Here is a 22,714-nt window from a genome sequence, read left to right as displayed (position 1 = left end):
CCTCATGCCCTTCCTATGTGCTATTCTGTGGATGGTAACTTGACAGTAAGCTGAGGGGAACATCCTCAAGCCCTGTCTTCCCATCACTATAGCTGCATGCTCCTCCCCATGGCTCAGCTTTCACTCCAGAAGGAGCTGATGTTCCCAGAGGCTGGGCACAGTGGAAATCATAATAAAAAGATTGTGATGCTAAAAAAAAAAAATCTCTTCATCAAACAACATTTAATATTGAGATCCTTCTCTGAGTTAGAACTTTGCTTATAACAAACCACGTCACAACAGTGGAATAAAACCACCTTAGTATATGCGGGTCAGAAATGTGGGTAAGGCTCAGCTGGGCCATTCTTCTGCTCCACGGGGCAGTGGCTGCTGTCGATTACTCAGTTGTATTCATGTGATTGCAGAGGTGGGGTGGAAGTCTGGGAGAGATTCACTCACATATCTGGTATCTTTGGGCTCCTCCAAGTGGCTGCTCTCTGAAGAGAGTGGGCATGGGTATCACAGGATTCCTCAAAGGATAGTGGCCAGAGGCCTTTCATGGTGGTCGATTTCCAAGAGCAAAAGAGGATGATGCTAAACCTCTTCAAGGCTCAGCCTAGAATTGGCACTGTATCACGTCTACCCCATTCTGTTGGTCAAAATGAGTCACTTTTGAAAAGTTCTCTCATGTCAAACCCCCTTTGTGCTTAAAAATCTCTGGCCTAATATCTTTGACTTCTAGACCCAGACTTAAAGGACTCATGTGATTAGGTCAGACCCACCCAGACAATCTACCTATCTTATGGTCAACTGATTTTGGACCTTAATTATAGCTGCAAAATCCTTCCACAGCAGTACTTAGATTAGTGTTTGACTGAATAACTAGGAGAAAGTATGTGTACATCAGGGGCTGGGAATCTTGGGGACTATAGAATTCTGCCTCCCAAAGTGAGACAACTGGTAACATTTGCATAATGTTTGTACATTAATTAATAGTATTGTATCAACGTTAATTTGCTGGCTTAGCTAATTTTGTACATTGGTTACATAAAATGTTAATATTAGTGGAAACTAGGTGAGCAGTATATGGGAATTCTAAGTATTATTTTAATAGTTTTTGTAAATATAAAATTATTTTAAATAAAAAGTTCAAAAAAAAAAGCAAGTCACCAGACCAGCCCAGGTTCCAGGGGAAGGAAAATAAAGTGCATCTTTTGATAGGAAGAGAGGCATGTGCCTATCAGGAAGGAGGAATTGATGGTGACCATCTTTGAAAAGTGTTTATTACAGGCACTATGAGTTAAAAAAAGAATGAACATAACCAGTTCTTCTCTCATAGAACATGTAATCTGGTGAGTGAGAGAATGTCTAGTGGACAGATATTTACTGTGTGTCTCCTATAGAGTAAGCATCATGGTAATCACTGGAGATGCAGTGGTGACTAAGATACCCACAATATTACAGTTAATAGGAAAGAGCAATTGGTGACTAGTAATTATAACTCAGTGTGTGATAACTGTTATGGTCAGATAAATACAGAGGCCTGAGATGGCAAACAAGATGCAGAAATCACTTCCAATTGTGGAGATCAGAAAACGCTTCGTTCTTGGGTTAAGACAAACACCAAGATGTACTCCCCTCTCCCCTCCACTCCAACGCTGTGAAATTGCTCCAAACAAATCGAGAGAAGTTATCTGTATGGTTCACTGCTGTATCTTTCATTTGGGGGGAATTACATTTTTCACTGAATTTGCTTATAGAGTAGAATTTTACACAAATGAGTATTTTCCTACTAATAAAAATTGTAATTCACGCTGGAGTCATATACATCATCCTAGATATCTGTCGTACTTCTTTCATCTGTCCAAGGAGAATCTGAAATTTCATTGGAAATGGGTGTCACTCGTTTCCTGACGTTCAGTACCTCTAATAAGCTATCCTTTGTTTACACTGATGTCTCTCTCTCTCCAGGTCTAGGTTTCAGCAGTGTGCTGGTTGTTCTCTAGGGCACTAAATGGTGCCCCCTACGTGGTTAAGTCCAAGTGTTCTAGGCTCTATCATTTTCCCCAGCAACGGCCTTTGGGAGATCTGCTTTTGACCTACTTCTTCAGCAACCTTATGGCTCCACTGAACCTTTAGAAAGATTCACAAATGGCATGCTATCTCTGTAAATTCATACACAGAAAAATCTTCTGGAGTGGGGGGAACATTTTCAGGTCCTCTTTGGTAGACGTATATGTTCTTAGGATGTTTAACCGTTGAAAAACTGTGATATCTCCCTGAGACGGCAGCCTGAGGAGACCTTCCTGAGGGTTTTGCTGACAGTGTTTGAGTTAAGCTGATCCTTTTGGGAACCCTGTTATTTCTAGAGCATTTGCAAAGGTTGAAATGAATGGATTAGGGTCTTTCTGCTCCTGATATGTCTTGCCCTTTACCCCTTTGAAGAACCCGAAGTCCTGGGGTGCATGAGCTTTAGGGACACAATGTGAGGGTAGTGTCCGTGGTAATGATGGCAGGGTACCACTTAGTCACACGGAAGGTGATGGAGCAGAGGGCCTGTGAGTGTGTCCACTTTAACATGATGACCTCCATCTTTTTCTTCTTTTTTCGTGGCTATGCCATGCAGCATGTGGGATCTTAGTTCCCCGACCAGGGATCGAACCCGTGCCCCCTGCAGTGGAAGCGTGGAGTCTTAACCACTGGACCATCAGGGAAGCCCCGACCTCCATCTTCAGGCAGTAGCCTTCAGGGCTTCCCAGGCTCATTGAATAAGTGCATTAGTACACATAAATCTATTAGGATACTGCTTTACATATAAGACCTTAACAGATACTGTTGTTGGTGTCATTATAATTATTTATTATTATTAAGCATCAAATTTAACCCCAGTCACAGAACTCATAAGCAGATCTTCCAGCATTGCTGAACTACATCTATCATGTATCCTAAGAGAGAGAGAGAGAGGAAAAAACAGAATATAATAAGAGCTCTTATTTCACGCGGATGCAGAGTAAGTCTACTTCAACTTTGCACAGGAAATGAAAGGTACTAACTCTACCAGCAGAATCCTCTTCCTCCCCCAGCTGGGCCTATTCTAGCTCTGACTGTTCATTCTCCCAAGTTAAAAAACCTTCCCCCAGAAATGTACCCACACAGAGGCCCACCAAGCTACTCATTTCACCACGTCACCTGGGTCGTATGAGTGTAGCTGCACAAACTGATGAGTTTTGATCACTGTCATCTCTGCAGGGTTTTGTCGGTGACTTCAGCTAACTGAATCACTTAGCGAGGCCTGAGCACCACCTCTGCTCGCGTGCTGGGCCCGCATCCTTTCACTTAGGTTTTCCCAGAAAGTAAATTTGGAGAACCAGACAAATGTTTGATGCAGAAGATGGGAAACAGGGGCCCAGAGATGGAAACCCTAGTGACTGGATATTTCCAACTCTGTCATATTTTTTAAGAATGGAACACTTTCCCATTTGCACAGCTCAGCAAATCAAGCTGAGAAGATTCAGGGTCCTGGGTCACTGGGCACTGTTTCCAGAGGTGACCTGTGGGTCACTGCATTTCTGTTTTGCCCCCTCACCTGTGTCAATGCCATTGCAAGCGTTTGGCTATCTATAATGACAATCCTGGAAATATAGTTCATTTTCTACCCCCCCAAATAGTGAATCTTTAGCAGTCCCCCCAAAATAGACGCTACAATTTTCTTGACCCTCTGAGAAGAAAGAACACAATAATATCCATTAGTAGTATATTTCAAAGCTTTGATCAAGAACAGCCAGGAAGTCCTTTGTAAAACCTATAAACATAAATCCAAGTCTACTGGGGTGAATGTGTGTCACACATGTTGCCATGTCCCATACCAAGAGATGCTACGGCAATCCGAATTTTTCTCTAGGTTCAGAAAGAGGTAAAGGGGCGGACAGAAAGATATTTTCCTGTGGCCGTTTTACATTAATTTCTTTCCTCTCAGTTGTGAGTTCTGAAGCTATGTCTTGCTTCATGGGCAGCGTTTGTGCACAAGTTCTGGGTGAGAGCAAGTTGTGCTCATTCTGCAGACGAGTAGCAAGAAAGCTTTGCTCCTCCAATCTCTGTGGTCAAGAGCCAAAGAAACCAATACGAGTTGAACAGACTGTCATGTGGTTCATTTGCAAATAAAAAGAAAGGGGTGGGGGAAGAAAGGAGGGGTGCATCTGAGTGTTTTTCATCCTGTTGAAAGAATAAAGCAAAGGGAACTGTGAGGACCCAGGCTCCCTATTTCACAGATGGCAAAACCAAGGTGGAGAAGGTACCGCCTTTCTGGAGGCCGTTTGACAGCAGTGATTAGGGGCAAACTACTAATCCCCCTTGAAGGCCGAGTAGCTGCCTTCTCCAAGAAAAAGCAAGAAACAAAGGGACTTCCCTGGTGGTCCAGTGGTTAAGACTCCATGCATTTCCACTGTAGGGGGCACAGGTTCAATCCCTGGTTGGGGAACTAAGATCCCACATGTGGCAAGGCCAAAAAAACAAAAGAAAAGAAAAAGCCAGAAACAAAGGCCAAGGCTGAGTGCTGGAGCAGAACCATGAACCTTCATGCCCTCCTTCCCCTTTCTCTGACGAAAACTCAGTCACAACAGCAAGACCCAGGCTGTCACAGAGTCTAGTCTCTGCTCTGTATTACATTTTATTCATCTATGTTTTTCTTAGCACTGGGGGCATGTGACAGGTAGCAAGCCCAAGGGCTCTGCCCCAGACTGGGGTGACATCTGGAACACTACTTCACTTCGTTCCCTGAGTTTTGAGGGAGAAGGAGAGGCAGCCAGTTATTCAGGGCTCACCCCGCCCATGGATTAAGCCAAAATCGCTTGTGGAGCTGAAGTCATGGCCAGAATTACCACTAGTTATCTTCCAGATCACTGAGCAAGTCCTATTTTTCTCGAGGTCAGTGGTGGCTTTTGGTGTCCATGCTTATGTAACATGGACAAAAAGAAAAAAAGAGAGAAAGAAGCGGAGGAGGAGGGAGAGGAAGATAAAGGAGAGGGAGAAAGAAAACATTACTATAGAGGAAGGATGGGGAAAAAGTGAAAAGTCAAAAAGGAAGTGGAAATAAAAAAAGAGAAAGTAGAAAAAAATGGACTTACAGGGAGGTGTCAATTAGTCACTCTGCATGGCAGTGGTTCTCCTGTCATTTTAGACTTTCAAACCAAGGAAGAGCAGCCTCCATCTTAGTTTCCTATTGGTGCTGTAACAAAATATCACAAACGCCGTGCCTTAAAACAGCACAAATTTATTATCTTACAGTTCTGGAGATCAGAAGTCCAAAATGAGTCCAAAATAGGTCTCACTGGACTAAAATCAAGCAGGACTGCTTTCCTTCTAGAGGCTCTAAGGGAGAATCCTTTCTTTTTTTGCATTTTTCATCTTCTAGAAGATGCCTACGTTCCTTCATTCATTTCCATTTTCAAATCCCGTAACAATCGGAAAAGTCCTTCTCCCATCATGTAACTCTGACACTGACTCTTCCACACTTAAAGGCCCCTGTGATTGTATCAGGCCCACCAGGAAAATCCAGGATAATCTCCTTATTTTAAGGTCCGCTGATTAGCAACCTTAATTCCCTCTTGCCATGGAAGGTGACACTATCCACAGGTTCTGGGAATTAGGACATGGGCCTCTTTGGTGCGCCTCTTATTAAAAAAAAAAAAGATACAAATGACCTTATTTACAAAACAGAAACAGACTCACAGACTTAAAGAATGAACTTATGGTTACCAGGAGGCCAGGAGGGAAGGGTGGGGGGGGGTATAGATTGGGATTGACATAATATACACACTGCTCTATATAAAACAGACAACCAACAGGGACCTACTGTACAGCACAGGGAACTCTACTCAACATTCTGTGATAACCTATATGAGAAAAGAATCTGAAAAAGAATGGATATATGTATAAGTGAATCACTTGGCTGTACACCTGAAACTAACACAACACGGTTAATCAGCTATGCTGCAATATAAAATAAAAATTTAAAAAAATGTTGCAAAGGGTCAGGAGGCTGGGTAGTCCCTTTAATGTTAAGATCTTAAAGAATGGGAAAAAAGAACTATTTCTCCAGAAAAAAAAATCTGAGGTGGGTGAGTTCCGTTTCCTGGGTAGCATTTGAGTTTCTCCCAGTGCCCATCCTCCCTTCTTGGCATTCACACATCAGGTCAGGCTGGGCTCACACTGGGATGGGCTCCCCAGGGTCCCCAGGGCCAACACACCCTTGGGTCTGCCTGACCTGGGCGTGCTCTCTCCTCCCTTCCTCCTCATCAAATTCACTTATTCCAACTCTCCTCCCTTTAAGACTCACATTCTCTCCCCCTAGTGTGTAGAAAAAATATATGGTTTCAAAGTATTTGCATTTATTTGTCAATAATACGTTAACTTCCTACAGTGATACTAAAAGACACGGTTTTGAATCGGCTTTGGGGGAAACGTGTCTGTTGGAGGTGCTTATACTCCACGAATCTCACCACATAAACCTGTCCTGCATAGAGCCAGCCTAGTTTAAAAGTTCAGGTCCATTTGTGCCCCGAAGATAGCCTGGTATGTCTACACAGAGAAACCATTTAAGCATCATATGAGAGTAGGGATTTATAAAACACTGAACCCTGGTCTTTCTCTACTAGGATTGTAAGAAGTAACACAATTTTATCCTGATGTCTGAGAAAAGTTCTACATTTCCCCTGTGATGTGTTTTCTATTTTCCCAACAGCTGTTTGAAATGGAATTATGTACCTTTTTTCCAGAACCTTTTCATGCTCCTTATCAAATAATGATTGCACCACCAAATAGAGAGGGAAAAGAAGTGAGCTTGACCTTCTGGCCTCCTAAGTGGCATTGATACTGCAATCAAGGTGAACAACCATTTTCTGCAGGCATCTCGTGTCTGAAGAATCTCATAAATTTAAGGACTCAGTATAGCGGACATTCCCCCATGGACAGAAGCAAATGCAAGAAGAATCTATTAATCTTGGGGGAATGGCCAGGGCCGGGGATGGAGGGTGAGGACTGTCCTTTCCTTCCCTCCCGTCTCCTTTGCCACATGAGCTGTGAGAGCAGAGGCAGACGATCTGAACCTAACGTTCTTTCTCAGCACCTGCTGGCCCAGGATCTGGAGAACGGGTCCTGTGGATAAAGGCAGCATTGAGCCACATGGCACAGTGACAAGCGAGACTCACATCCATAAAAGCAGGCCACATGCCAACGTCATGGGACCAAAGAGTCAGTGGTGAGCTATCAAATTCAGGTGAGATGCAAGCAGGTGTGAATTTCTGTGCAAAAGGCTGAAAGCAGGGGTCTTCAAGGCTCATGCAAAAGCCCCCCACTGTGGGGTTATCTAAGAGGTTAACCCCACATAGTCTAATAGTCTAATGAGCTAGTATGAAATAACCTATGTGACACCTCCTTTGTTTTTCTGTTTTTTTTTTTTTTAAATCATGATTGGGCTTCTAACTCCTAGTAGATGGACCGAACACGAAAGAACACCAAGTAACCCGGGGGAGTCACACAAAACTGGTCAATGTTCATTTCTCTTCTTCTGGGGAAACATTCAGCATATCAGAATGCAAGATGGAAAATATCATGCTTGATTAACCAGAAAATCATGGCAGCAGAAAGTTTATGAAAAAAATCAAGGGAAGGAGACCAGTTGCTCGTGGACACACATAATGATTAACCCGCGAAGTTTCAAAGCACTTTCTAGGCCAACCTCAGACACAAATCTGCCAGAAGGTAGGCCTTGACACAAAGGGAACTGGAGCATATGGTATCTTTTGTGTGTGTGTGTGTGGTATGCGGGCCTCTCACAGTTGTGGCCTCTCCCCTTGCGGAGCACAGGCTCCGGACACGCAGGCTCAGGGGCCATGGCTCATGGGCCCAGCTGCTCCTCAGCATGTGGGATCTTCCCAGATCAGGGCACGAACCCATGTCCCCTGCATTGGCAGGTGGACTCTCAACCACTGCGCCACCAGGGAAGCCCGAGCATATGGTATCTTAATAGTATGTTTGGCTTTGGAAATGCATAAGATAATAGGTCCTGATAATTAAAACAGCACATTATTTATACGTGTAACTTGATCTGGGACATGTTGCTAGAAATTTTAGCAAGCACAGTGTTTCTTGCAGGACTAATTATCTATCTGAACTTGAAATATATTCTAAATTACTTCTCTCACTAAATCAGTTGGGTAAGTGCTATCTGTTGGGTAATGAACAGGTTCAAAGTTCTCCTGGATCGTTCTGAGGTGTGTAGGTGGAAATCTGGACAGCTACATATATGATTACACTGGAGACGGTCTCCAACGGCAACTCTGCTGTGGACCAAGACTGCACAATCAATCAACCGTGATTGATTTCAAGGTTTTAGAGGCATTTTGTGACCCTCTCTGAAGGATCAACATCCTGCTACATATGACGACCCGGATATTTAAGGGTTATTGTTCAGTAACCAAGTAATTTGCATTTCAAGACATCTACTTGGATCACTAGGAGAAATGGTGGAGAAACGTCTTTCAAGGTATGTGTTTTGCCAATTCTCTGTCATCCAGCCTTTTACCATTTTCATTACTAATTGTATATACATGGAAGAATTTCATTTAGATGTCTGGCCTGAAGTGAATGTCTCCAAATATATATCCACAAATTAGCCACTGGGGGAAAAGTACTGAAGAAGGTTTCAAATTACCCTTGCATGATGAAATTCTAACTAGTGGGATAACAGCAGGAGTTCTTCAGAATAAGTTGTCCACAAAGAGGAAAGCAGAGAGGACAATAAGTGTTTCAAGAATTAGTAGGCATTCTTCTAAAAGGTCCCAGGAGGCCTCATGAGAAGACCAACTTCCTATTTATTTGGAGTCCTTGATTCTACAAACATATTGGGGCTTACAGCATGCATAAATGGCTTGAATCTCTCCAATAAAAAAGAACCCATAAGAAAACTAGCTCTAAATCACAGTTTGAAAAATGAACATCTGTAATTTAATTTTCAGTGACCACTTGGCATGTAATGACATGGCTTTAAGATATATGTGCCTAACAGCGTGAATTGTGTTCATATGAGGATACTGATCATGGGGTCATCTGATTCCTTGGTCTGTACCTGGGCTTGGGTGATTGGCAGTCTGAGTGACAATTCATCCTGGAACATATAGGCAAATCAGTTACCACCTTCTGGACAGAAGATGTTTCTATATTTCGAATTCACTGACAAATACTTAAATGCAAATACTTAATATTAAGGCATGGTATGTTCTTCTACAGTGGATACTCAGATCACAAAGAAATATTTTCCTTTCATTCTCCAATTTATCATTATTTAGACGTTATTTAATACCGAGATCGTCATCTGACATTCATTTAAAAATGTGTTGCATTTGTACTTGGCTCAAAATAAGGTACCAATTAAGGAACCACTCTTCACCCCCTACATCCCAAAATTCATTGGTGGAGACTGATTTTCTGCCATGTCTCATGAAATAATCAAAGAAATACAACATAAAGCCATTATTTACCCCCATGGGGGAGAATGGAGCTCAGTTTTATAATGGACATTAACAAATTCCATGGTTTAAATTACAGATTAACAAAGGGTTCATGAGCTCAAAATTAAGTTATTCTGTTTAAAATCAATCACTGAGACTGTCATTCTGCTTATTGCTTTGACTTCCTAACAAAGGTTTAAATGAGGACTTTATGTGCAAGTAAAGAATGTCAAGAGATCTGCTCTTTTTCAGACCTGCGTGGGCTGGAGGGGCAAACGTTTAGGCTATTAACGTAATTAGAATGAGGAATGTATTTTTCCAGAAAAAAAAAATCTTCACCCCCCCCAAAAAAAATCCCACAAATCCACAATTAATCTATTATCTGGGGGGAAATAGTAAGGAATCAAAGGTAGGGTACGTTTAGAAAGCACTAGATTCACTGATACCAGAGCCATTCTGGAGACGCCAGGCAGGAAATCTGGAATTTCTCTAACTTTTCAGTGGCAGGCACCAGAATTGGGGAGAAGGGTCCAGAAAGGCTATTTTGCCTTTGCTAGCAAAATGCATTCAAACTGTGGTTTTGCAAAAAAGCATATTTCCTTTGTCACTCAACCTCATGTTGGGTCACCACTCCAGCGCTGAGCAGCTCTGTGATGGCCCTGTCATCGTATCTGAGGACCTCCCTCAGGATGTGCGTCGTGTGCTGCCCAAGCAGGGGGGGCGGGCTGGCCTCTGACATCTTTAACTCACTGTATCTCACAGCTGGGCCTGTCAAAGGGGGAGGAAAGCAGGAAACCTGTTAATGACTAACCCTCAGAAATTCATTACCCAAGCAGCCTGGGGTGTTTGCGATGAATGCCAGGAATATCACTGCCAGTTACACCCTTGCAGATGGACCATCATTTTGGAAAGAACTGCATTTGCACACATGGCTTTTCTTGACTTAGCTTTATCCAACTGTGCAGTGGTCATCTGACCTGCTCACCACCATGCAGGGGGCCACATGGGTGCGCCTGGCCTGTCACAAAGACTCACAGGGGTAGGTCACTCAACTGAGTTGACTTTCTGGGTCCCAGAGAACAGTGGCCATGGGTACACAGTGTCTCTCTGAAGCTGGAAATCTGACCCCAGGTGAAGGTAACACAAAGTTTTACTACTCAGCATCTACTGTAGGGTTCCAAGATTCAGTTCAACAGACCACAGATCAACTACACCTCAGCCAGACCCTGGGTGAAGACTTTAGGTGGTAGAAGAGGTTATGGGTACAAGCTTCATTGTCAGAGAGACTTCTGTTTGGATATCAGCTCTTCTACTTTTGAGCAGCACCATCTCGGACTAATTACTTAACGTCTCTGAGCCTCATGTTCTGCAACTAAACTGGGTATGATAAAGTTTACCACATAGACTTGATGTAAGGATTTAAATGAGATAATGGACAGAAAGCACGAAGTAAGCATCCCCTAACCCACAACAATGCACAAAACCTGCCGGCCACTATGACGACAAAAGCTGCCCCATCACCTCCCTTGATGCTTTTCAGTGCAAGGGGAAAAGGATGTTTATTGTCAGCTCTTTGCTGAGCACTGAGCCACTGCAAACAGGGTAACTCAAGAAATGCTTTCAACACCTGTTGGGGATGCATTTTATCATCCCCAATCTTCACATAACGACACTAAAGTCCCCAAAGCTAATAAGGTTTTTGCTCAAGGTCACATGGCTAATAATTAATAGCACCAGGAAGCAAATCCATGTCCACCTGAGCTGTCTCACATTGAAGACCATGTACTTTCCATAACCTTAGCAGCCTCGTCTTGCTTCTCACTCTTCCATGGACAAGCTGGGGAACATGCTGTTTCAACAGATTTTACTTTTGTTGCCTCATTCAATAACTGGTATTTATGTTGGCTGTCCTTTACATCTCACTTGATTAGGCTTCGGGAAAACAAATTAGGGAGTCACAAGGAGACTACAAAACAGTACATTTCTATCTCATAAAAATTCTTCCAGCCTCCTCTCGATTTGGGGAGCTCATAGGAAGAACAAATAAAACCAAAGCACATGTGGGTAACAGAATGTCAGTCAGTAAAGCAGCAACTGTGCTCCCGGGTCTCCGGAGAATTCCATTCAGAAAAGGTCATGTTGAGGAAGCCATTGCTGATGGAGAGAGAGAGGACACAGACCTCCTAAAACCATCAAGCCGCCCCTTTCTGTCACAACCCATACCACCCACTACAGATAAACGGCAACTTCCAACTGATTCCACAGTTTTCCTTCTCTGAAGCTCAGGGAAATTCCTTTTTTCCCCCCTTCTCACACTTCCTTTCAAATGCTCCAGCGTATGACTGTGTTTTCACGGGTTGGTCCCTTTTCAGGAAAGGAGCACACATTGGGAAGCAGTGTCCCCTATGCTCCCGGGAAAGCTGATAATTTGGTGTTTTAGGGATGTGTTCCATTTTGACATTAACCATGGTTTTCATCTAAAACTTGTCTTTCAAGAGAAGGACTCTGCTGAGCGAATACAAGGCTGAAGTCGAAGTCATGTATGTGGTTTTTTCCTAACTGGATGACCCGAAGCAAGACGATCAACTGGAAGATAGTCACTTGACTATTCAGGAATCTGGGTTGAAACACAGCTACCATTTACTGCTATTGCTGCTGCTGCCAGGAGTATTAGCAGTGGTAGCTACCGTTTCCTAAGAATCTAGGATGTGCCAGTCACTGTGCCAAAGGTTTTACATACATGATCTCCTATAATCCTCACGGCAATCCTGTATGGATGTTGACGGAGGTTTAAGGTAAAAGGGTTAAAGTTAGGATCCAGGTTAGAAAATGAGAATAACTTGCCCAACATCATACAGCTAGGAAGCTGTCAGTTTCCAAGTCCAGGTCTGTTGGGTTTAGGAACTTGGAGTTTTGTTAAAAAAAGAATGGGTTGAGGTGAAATTCACATAACATAAAATTCACCATTTTCAAGTGAACTATTCAGTGGCATTTAATACATTTGCAATGCTGTGTGACTACCACCTCTATCTAGTTCCAAAATATTTCCATTGCTCCTGAAACGGAGTAGGACCCTACCTGTGGTCCCTGCCCCCCATGTCCTCCGCCTGCCTTTTGTCTGTGGAAAAACTTTAACCAAAGAATAAGTTTAATCAGAGAAATGAGAAAATGCAGAAACAAAGGAAAACCGTACAACAAGACTAAATAATAATAGTTTAGTCATTAAGCGTAGTTAAGGACCTTTCGTTCCTTCTCAAGGGCTATAGATAATATCCTGAGCCCTATCCTGTGAGCTGTCTTATAGACACTGAAACCCCATCAGGTGGAAGAAGTTAACTACGTGATGGCCAGACTGTAGCCATGACATTAGCTGCCACAATTCCAAGAACTGGCCTCAAGGAAATGGGAACAAACCGACCCTGGAACTGAAGATTAACTGTACTTAAAACAACCAGGATGACGCTGGTCAGACCAGCGATGACCGATTTCAAGATGACTGTCAGAGCTGGCTGTGCTGTTTCTGCACGTAGCCCCTTCCTTCAACCTATAAAAGCTCTTGCCCCCTGATTGTGAGGGGTGGAGTCGGCCTTTGGATAGGCATCCGCCCTCTCCTGCACGGCCCCCAGTCGCCGGCAACCAAAATAAGGCAAACTTTCCTTTCTGCCAACCTTGCCTCTTTATTGGCGAGCAGCCAGACCCCACCTTCAGTTGCACTCTCACTAAAACCCTCATCCCTTAAGCAGTTTCTCTCAATTCTCCCCTCCCCTCATGCCCCTGGCAACCACTAACCTTCTTTCTGTCTCTAGGGATTTCTCTATTCTGGATATTCCATATCAATGAAATCATACAGTATGTGGCCTTTAGTGTCTGGTGTCCTCCACTTAGCATAATGTTTTTGAGATTCATCCACACTGGAGTACTGTGGTATTGGTACTGAGAACTTGGACTTTTTTTTTTTTTTTTTTTTTTTTTTGCGGTATGCGGGCCTCTCACTGTTGTGGCCTCTCCCGTTGTGGAGCACAGGCTCCGGACGTGCAGGCTCAACGGCCATGGCTCACGGGCCCAGCCGCTCCGCGGCATGTGGGATCTTCCCGGACCGGGGAACGAACCCATGTCCCCTGCATCAGCAGGCAGACTCTCAACCACTGCGCCACCAGGGAAGCCCGAGAACTTGGACTTTTAACCTCCCTGCAGGGATGATGTATAAGGGAATTCTTCAGGTCCAGCCATAGGAAAGGGCAGTTCAACTTGTGTCACCCTCACTATGCACCCTCCTTCCTTGGGAGCTTCCAGATCCACACCGAACACTGTGCTACCAAGTTTGGGATGAAGGGCATTTAACACTTTGCACAAAAAAATCTTCGAGAATTTAGGTTAGTGGAATGGTATTACTTGGTAATTTTTAGACTTGCTAGGATAAAGACACCTGGAAGATACTATATATTTGGAAAGCTTAGGCTTCTTTAAATAAATATAAGTTACTAAGTAAGCCATATTGCAGTTTATGAAATTGTATATCCTTTTTCATATGCCCCTTCAGAAACCAGGTATTTTGCATATGATTGATTTTAGAAAGATTCTGAAGCTGCGGTTTGTCCACGTAATTTAATATCAGAGTATGGTATAGGTATCTGTACTGTACTGGCAGTTTTCACATTGTAATTTCCTATACGTTTCTTAAATACAGCAGTGCTCCCTTATCTGTAGGGGATAGTTTCCAAGACCCCCTGTGGATGCCTAAAACCACAGATAATGTCAAAGCCTATGTATACTCTTTTTTCTTATCCATACATACTTATGATAAAGTTTAATTTATAAATGAGGCACAGTAAGTGATGAACAACTATAACTACTGATAACATAGAACAATGATAACAATATACTATAATAAAAGTTATGTAAAAGTGGGCTCTCAAAATATCTTACTGTACATACGTAATGCTTTTTCCATCTTAACTAAGCACCTATGACATGCTGTGGCCTTAACTTTTGCAGTTTGAGGTGTGACGGCAAAACGAGCACAAATTTCTTTTTCCTTCTTCACAATCTCACGGATAGAAGATTCGCTCTTACTGTAGAGCTCAGCGACCTCAGCTTACAGTTCATTTTTCTTTCCTTATTAAGGTGAGAACTTTCACCTTTTCACTTAAAAGAAGCTCTTTACAGCTTCCCTTTGGCATATCCAAATTGCCAGCATCACTACTCTTGTGCTTTGGGAACATTATTCAGTAAAATAAGGGTCACCTGAACACATGGGCTGCCACTGACAGACAGTCAATCTGATAACCTAGATGGCTACTAAGTGACTAACGGGTGGATACGCTGGACAGAGGGATGATCCAAGGGACAGAGGGGGATGGCAGGAGAGTTCATCACTCTCCTCAGAATGGCACACAATTTAAAATTTATGAATGATTTTTTTCCAGAATTTTCTGTTTAATAGTTTTGGACCACGGTTGACAACAGGTAACTGAAACTTTGGAAAGTGAACCTGGGGATGGTGCAGAGTGAGGAGGTACTGTGGAGGACCATTTTGCCACGTGGTTCATAAGAAACAGAAATTTACAGTCCCTTACAAATATACATAGGCGTGCACCGTGAGACAAGGAAGGCGATATCTAGATCCCAGAGAAAGCTAAGCTCTCATGGGTCCATTGATTGAATCCCGTCCTTGTAACCCTGTGCAATAATCCTATGGACCTGGGATGTCCCTCCCAGTCTAGGCTTTGCATGAAGGGTTCTTCAACTATTTGTTTCAAGAAGTAGAACATGTTTGACATAATTATTTACATCTAAGGTCCAGAAAGAATGATCTGATTTTCTGTTTAAAAAAGAAGATGAGCGGATAAGTCACGTGGTTCTTAAATTACTTTCTGGCAAAGCAATATCTACACCCGCATATGCTTTCAAACACTCGAAAGCTGTGTGATCTTGAGAATTCTTAAAAGTCACTGAGTCTCAGTCTATCGATTTCTAAACTGAGGTTGGCAGTACCTATGGAGGATTGGTTTGAGCAGTTGGGTAATACAGTATGGGTAATAACATCAGTAATAATCAAAGAAATGTGTATGAAGATACTGAGCCCCAATTTTGTTTATAAAACTAGCAAACCATCTTGTGGATGTCATCTTAGTGTGTGTTTAAGACGTCCGTGATTGGGACTTCCCTGGTGGTGCAGTGGTTGGGAGTCCGCCTGCCCATGCAGGGGACCTGGGTTCGAGCCCTGCTCTGGGAAGGTCCCATATGCCGTGGACCAACTAAGCCCGTGCGCCACAACTACTGAAGCCTGTGCGCCACAACTACTGAAGCCTGTGTGCCTAGAGCCCACGCTCCGCAACGAGAAGCCACCGCAACGAGAAGCCCGCGCACCGCAACGAAGAGTAGCCCCCGCTCGCCGCAACTAGAGAAAGCCCGTGAGCAGCAACGAAGACCCAACGCAGCCAAAAACAATAAATAAAAAAAAAAGAGGTCTGTGATCGGTAGGAATGCAAATTGGTGCAATCCTTCTGGAGGGAAATTTGTCAACTCAACATCAAGAGTTTTAAAAGTGTTCACACACTTAGATGGAGAAATCCTCTTAAAAAAATTTTTTCTATGGATGTAATCAGGAATATCGACAAATTTTATTGGCAAGGATCTAAATAAACAACTTTCTAAATCTCCTTAATACTCTTAATACCTCTCTCCTTCCCACAAGGCTTTCTAACACACAGCCTGTGAGGGTTCTTTGTGGGGCGTTCTGAACTTAAAAAAAAAAGAAAGAAAACTTTTCCATCTTTTCTTAGCTTCCAAAGGTTACCTTGTTAAGAGTAGGTGTTTAGCAATCATTCCCTCATGTACTGTCCTCAAAGGCCTATCTCTAACCGCTTCCTTCCAGATAAAGAGGTCAAATAGTTGTAATACTGAAAAACAATTAGGAAAATATGTCCAAAACGTTGGCACTGGTTTAATAAATTACAGTACATCTAAATGATGGCAAACTGTACTATAATTTCAAGTTGTGTATTCTGGGGCTGTGAACAGCCATAACTGCCTTCACTCTCTCCTGATAAACCACTGAAATAAAAGTACACGAGTTAAACAAACCAACATAAAACTTCATATGAAGGAAAAGGATGGGAGAGAGCATCACTAGTGAATGGGATATTCCAACAAATTTAAGAATGACATGGATGGGATCATGTTGATGGGGAAAAGAGGTAGAGAAAGCTGAAGCACAGACTATTCTACAAGGACACTGAGAGGAAGTCGATGCCAGTTGGTCTATTTCACCTCCCCAAGAGCCTCTTTTTTAAAAATTTAATTTAATTAATTTATTTTTTTAATATTTTTGGCCACTCTGTGCATGGTTTGCGGAATCCTAGCTCCCCGACCAGGGATCGCACCCACACCCTTGGCAGTGAAATCGCCAAGTCCTAACCACTGGACCACTGGGGAATTCCTGAGCCTCTTTTCTTAAAATCAATGGTTAAGAGAGAGACAGATCTTAGACTAGAAGTAGGGCTGAAAGCAGAAGGATTAAACGCCTCAATATAGACCAGTCTCACTGGTTTCTACTAGAAACTAGAAGAAAGTGAAGCTTGCTTTCAAATTTCTAAACTGAAATGACGTTAAACCTAGAATTGTACATCCAGTCAAATGACTAATCAAATATGAAGGTATTTTCAAACTCTCAAAGATTAAACTTACTAAGTATGTTTCTTGAAGTTGACTCCAGTAAAATACTGGAGTAAATGAAATAAGAGGAAAATTTTGGTACGCATTGAGGACCAACCAAGAAGTGTAGGGAAGGAAGGTCCCAGAACGACAGCTTGGACAAGGTAGAGATGGAGAAGGACAGAGATCTTCAAAACGGGGAGACTAAGGAGGCAAAAGAGCCTTAACTGTATAATCAGTATGACTGAGAGGTTGGAAAAAGTAAAATAACGAGATAAAGCTACATACACAAGAAAAAATATAAGAACTAGGAACTCTAGAAAAAAACAAAATTTGCCTAAGAAAATCATATTCAAATATGAAGCAAATTACAATGTGGCAAGATTTTAAGTAATTGATGGAATATAAGTAAAGAAAATCCATTTGACTTTGATGCCAAGAACATTCAAGAAGCACTTATTGGGCCTCCCTGGTGGCGCAGTGGTTGAGAGTCCGCCTGCCGATGCAGGGGATACGGGTTCGTGCCCCGGTCTGGGAGGATCCCATATGCTGCGGAGCGGCTGGGCCCGTGAGCCATGGCCGCTGGGCCTGCGCATCCGGAGCCTGTGCTCCGCAACGGGAGAGGCCACAACAGTGAGAGGCCCGCATACCGCAAAAAGAAAAAAAAAAAAAAAAAAAAAAAAGAAGCACTTATTATCTGTGTATCCTCTATAATGCCACAAAGCATAGTGCATTAGATTGTCTATTAGTTGCTGTATGCCCTATGCAGGCAGGAAAATGCCAACTGTATTTGCTAATTGGCCCTCAATGCCTTTTGTGGTCCTTCTAATGAAGATAACAGCAAGCATCTTCTCTTGAACGCTTGTGATGACTGTGGACTCTGCTTTTTATTTGCATTATCTCACTGGACTTTCCAACTTATAAAATAGAGAGCATTATAACTCGCATTTTACAGATCAAGAAATTGAGACCCTTTAAAGGGTTAGTTTGTCTAAGGTTACCCAGCTAAGTAAGAGATAGAACCAGGACAAAACGTCCTATACGTCAGACTCCACGGTCCATGCTCTGTCATTCAATACAAATGTGTTGAACTAATTATTGCTAACAATTAAAGATATTTGAATAAATACTATTTATATTATTTTATTAATTCATTTATCCACTAATTTATTCTACATATAATTTGTGAGTATCCCTGTGTCAAGATCTGAGCTATATAATCTAGATATATGCTAGCAAACAAAATGTATCTAGACCCTTCTTTCATGGAATTTACATTCTGATTCGGAAGACAGACAAATAGGCAAACAAATAAATAGTTTTAATTTGATAGAAATTACTAAATGAGTAGAAACCTAGCTGAAAAGAGGAGAATATTGCAGGCATGGTGGAGAGGGGTCACGGAGTAGTAAAGGACTACGGTAAGTCCCCTACATCCGAACCTTCAATTTGTGAACTTTCAAAGATGCGAACGTGCCCCTGGATGCCAGCTGTTGTACTGGACTACTGTACTTTTCAAGGTACTGTACCGTCAGATTAAAAATGTTTATTTTTGTGTTTGTTTTTTATGTGTTATTTGTGTGAAAAGTATTATAAACCTATTACAGTACTACAGAGCTGACTGTGTTAGTTGGGTACCTAGGCTAACTTGTGTGAACAGGCTTGATGTTCAAGGCACTGAAAAAAGTTCCAGCGTGGCTCAAACATCATTTGGTAGTTTCTAGATGACGTTGGAGGGAGAGGCACAGGGATTTATAGGCTATGGTAGTAAACTTGGATCCTATTCTGAGTTCACTGGGAAGCAGCTGGGGCTTTAAGCAGAGCAGTGACAAGACTTAAATAATCCCGTTGCTGGGCAGAGAATGCGATCAAATGAGCTTGGAGGCTGTTCTGGGGAGATCAGAGGAGGAGATGATGGTGGCCTAGACTAGGATGGTGCTTACAGAATTTAAGAAAAGTGGATGCATTTGAGAGCTATTTGGTGATAGAATGAGAGGGCTTGCTGATGAAGTAAAAGGCCCACCCAAGGTAGTTGAGGAGGGAGGGAGAAGGATCAAAGGAGAACTCCTCTTTCTGAGTTAAGTAACTGGTGAGGCCATTTACCAGATGCAGAAGGCTGAATGGATTCACAGACAAGCCTGGGTGGAAGCAGAAGTCACATTCTTTTTGAAGATGCTGTTTGACTTGCCAATGAGATATCTGAGGAGAGAAGCCTTTAGCTATGCAAGTCTGGAATTCAGGGAAGAGTTTGGGCCAGGATATGTAAATTTAGAGGTCATTTACCATTTAAATGTCTTCATTCCAAAGCAGTATATTTCCAAGGCAATTGTATTTATTCCAACATCTCTGATGCTGAGGTTTTAAATTCGTTATTTAGGCAGCCTCTCCTCTATTATCTAAGTTCTATATCAAGATCTACTGCATCAAAATGGTTTGTGTCCCCAGGAAGCAAATTAAATGAATGAAAAATTAATCTGTATAGCTCATAAGTTCGGAGATAAGTGCACTTCTTGCAAAGAGGAATTCTTGGCCTTGAACAGACACATCTCCACTGACTTGAGGGGTAGAAATTAGGGCAGTTTTACTTGTGAAAGAACTGTGGACTCTGTGCTCACAGAAAGAGGCAGAGAAAGAAACGCAGAGTTCTCTGAGACTGAGTCATAGATACTTAGGGATTACCAAAGGTGTGGATGTTTTTCATCTGCATTAATAAAGGCAATCAAACCAAAAAATGCTGAAAAGAAATGCACACCACAGCAATCTCCAGCACATCAGCTGGTACCAAAGCTGGAACCCCAAGTGCTGTCCTTGTGAGGAGTCTACTTAGTCTAAGGATTGGTGGGCAAAGCCCTCACCAGGAAGGGGCTTGAGTGGCACAGCTTGTGGGTTAGACCCACTTCTCCATGAGGACTGTGTGTGAACTGCCCTTGGTCCCTCAGGAAGTGTGTCAGATTCTAGGAAAGTGACAATGCCTTTGACCTCAACTTCTGCGTATGCCCGTTCTTGGGAGGCTGAACTAATAAACCTCCAGGAACCCATAGGTCAAGAGCTGGAGGCTGACAAAATGCAAAGGTAGACGAGGAGGAACCTGCCCCAGTCTCTAGTCATACACGATGACATTGGTAACTACTACTTAGTGAGCCCTTACTGTATACCAGGCCTGGGGCGAAGAGTTTTGTATTTGTTAATCTAATTTGATCCCCACAATAACCTCAGAGAGTTTTTGCATTTATCAGTGCCTTTTATTCCTATATCACAGAAGAGGAACATGCAGCTCAGAGAGGTTATGAAACATGTACAAGGGCACACAGCACACAGCAGACGCACATATAGATCTGCTGATTACATAGCCATTGTTTTCGAGAAGTGACATGGCAAGAGGGTTAAGAGCGTGGGTTTGGGGAGCCAGAGGGTCTAGATTCACATCCTGGCTCTGCCATGTATTGAGTGTATCTCCTTGGGTAATTTACTTAATCACCTGTGCCTCAGCATCTTTCTCTGTACAATGGGGATGAAAATGGTCCCTTCCATATAAAGTTGTGAGGATTTTTAGAACTTCTTAGAACAGAACCGAGCACACAACAAGCACTCAATACATGCTAGCTGCTGTTGTTACCTTTCCTTCTTTGCTGCAGTGCTGACCTTAGCAACCTAGATTCCTTAAGTAGAGCCTTGGTCACCTGTTAATTTCAGGCTTCTACTTCCCAGAACATGGACAAGTGAGCTGCATTTCAGATTCATTACAGCAAGTTAGGGATAAAAGCCTTAACTTTTAAAAATCTTTAACAGTCAAGGATAAGATTATTTAAAGGAAAAGGAAAAGGGAGGAAGGAACTCTTTTTAAAAAAAAATCAATTCTATTCATTCATTTTAGTTAAGGGCAGCTTTTTTTGTCTTCAAATACTAATTTTAAAAAAAGTTTTATTTTATATTGGAGTATAGTTGATTAACAATGTCATGTTAGTTTCAGGTATACAGCAAAGTGATTCAGTTATACATATACATGTATCTATTCTTTTTCAAATTCTTTTCCCATTTAGGTTATTATAGAATATTGAGCAGAGTGCCCTGTGCTATAAGGAAGGAAACTTTTCTTAAGCACGTCAGACATAAGAAGCACTTTTCAAATGTTTATTTCATGTATTCCTCACTTCAACCCCTTGAGATAGGTATGTTTTCCTCTTCCTACAGATAACAAAAGGGAGGCTAAGGAAGGTTGAATGATTACCTGATCATCTGATAAGTACATATTTACTAACTCCAACAGCATCATAACATACACCAGAAATTAATTTTATACTCTCTTGAATTTTAACTAGTTATGTTAAAAGGAACTTTGGAAACATGGGACTTATTTTACTTACTTAACGAACACTTACTCTGTGCCAAACACTATTATATGTGCTTTGCACATTTGATTCATTCAGCCCAGAAGGTACTACTATGATCCCCATTTGTAAAATTGGGAAAACTGAGCAACACAGCAGGGAAGTCACAGAGCTAAAAGGGTCGCAGAGCTAAAAGGAGCTGAGCCAGGATTCCAAGCCAGAGAGTTTTGCTCCAAATCCCGAACCTTTGCCAATGGGCCACGCTGCTTCCCAGTAAAAAAGGAAAAAGCAAAAGAAGAGAATTATCTAAGCTGGAAAATAAACTCGGGGTCTTGGAGTAGAACATGCCAAGGAGTAGAACATGCCAGCCTCAGATTTTGTCTTCTGACAGTCTATTCCCTCTGTATTTCTAGATCACAGTTCTACCAGATTTCTTATGCAATAGGTACTCATTACTACTTCATCTTTTCACATTAATTTGTCATACTCCGCCTATTTTGCTGTAGGAGGTCCTGGAAACACAGCAGCATCGATACGTTCTGATTTCTCATGTTTCTGAGTCAGGCAATGCTCTCCAAAGCGTTCCTCTACCCACCCCAAAAGGAATGAAGCCTTCACTGTGTTCTCTGTGGAAAGTTATCTGGTTCAAGACACAGCGAGGGCCCAGTTCCTGGTGTGCCAGAAAATTCCTCAGACTAGCCCTGTGTCGTGTTTTCCATCTGTGGTTTGAGGCCCTTCGGTAACAAGACCCTGACTATTCTGTCTCATCTCTTCTTAGAAACCTTCCACGATTCTCTTAGGCTGAAAAGGGAATCTACCCCATATATGCAAACATCCCAAGCTACTCTAACTATACACAGAGTTTGAGCTACGTTTCTATAATCCAGACCAACTTAATAATGTAAACAGTTTCAGGAAACAGAGGTAGCCAAAAACATGTGGGAAACCATAATGAATATTCAAGTAATGGGAACATAATATCACATCATCATGAGGGAAAGGACCTCAACCGTCCTTTTTTCCAGAACTCCATGCACCTTCCATCTTCATGATGCATTTCTAAAGTGATGAAACAACTTATGGCTCAACCTCACAGCAAACTGGCAAAGGATCAGCACTAAGGGTTAAATTAATTAACATCGCTGGCCAGTCCAATCATAATGGAGGAGAGAATGAATACAATTAAAACTAAGTGTGCGGGTCTTTTCATTTGTTGGTGTTTTTAATGTCTGATATGGATGTCAA

At 42.3% G+C, this 22,714-nt stretch overlaps 1 protein-coding gene across 1 annotated transcript in view; it reads right to left on the bottom strand.

The window, feature by feature from the left end:
- Nucleotides 1–7,978: 7,978 nt before the first annotated feature.
- The window catches only part of SUGCT (succinyl-CoA:glutarate-CoA transferase), a 661,401-nt gene continuing 646,665 nt past the window's right edge, over nucleotides 7,979–22,714 (bottom strand). The window contains exon 14 of the mRNA XM_081244435.1: nucleotides 7,979–10,253. Within this exon, the coding sequence (XP_081100561.1) occupies nucleotides 10,090–10,253 (164 nt within the window). The 3' untranslated portion in view covers nucleotides 7,979–10,089. The remainder of the gene's footprint in view (nucleotides 10,254–22,714) is intronic.

The sequence above is a fragment of the Mesoplodon bidens genome (assembly GCF_964165515.1).
Source record: "Mesoplodon bidens genome assembly, chromosome: 9".
In the NCBI taxonomy this organism is placed as follows: Eukaryota; Metazoa; Chordata; class Mammalia; order Artiodactyla; family Ziphiidae; genus Mesoplodon; species Mesoplodon bidens.
The sequence above is the reverse complement of the archived record's forward strand: the minus strand, read 5'-3'. Positions and strand labels throughout refer to the sequence as shown.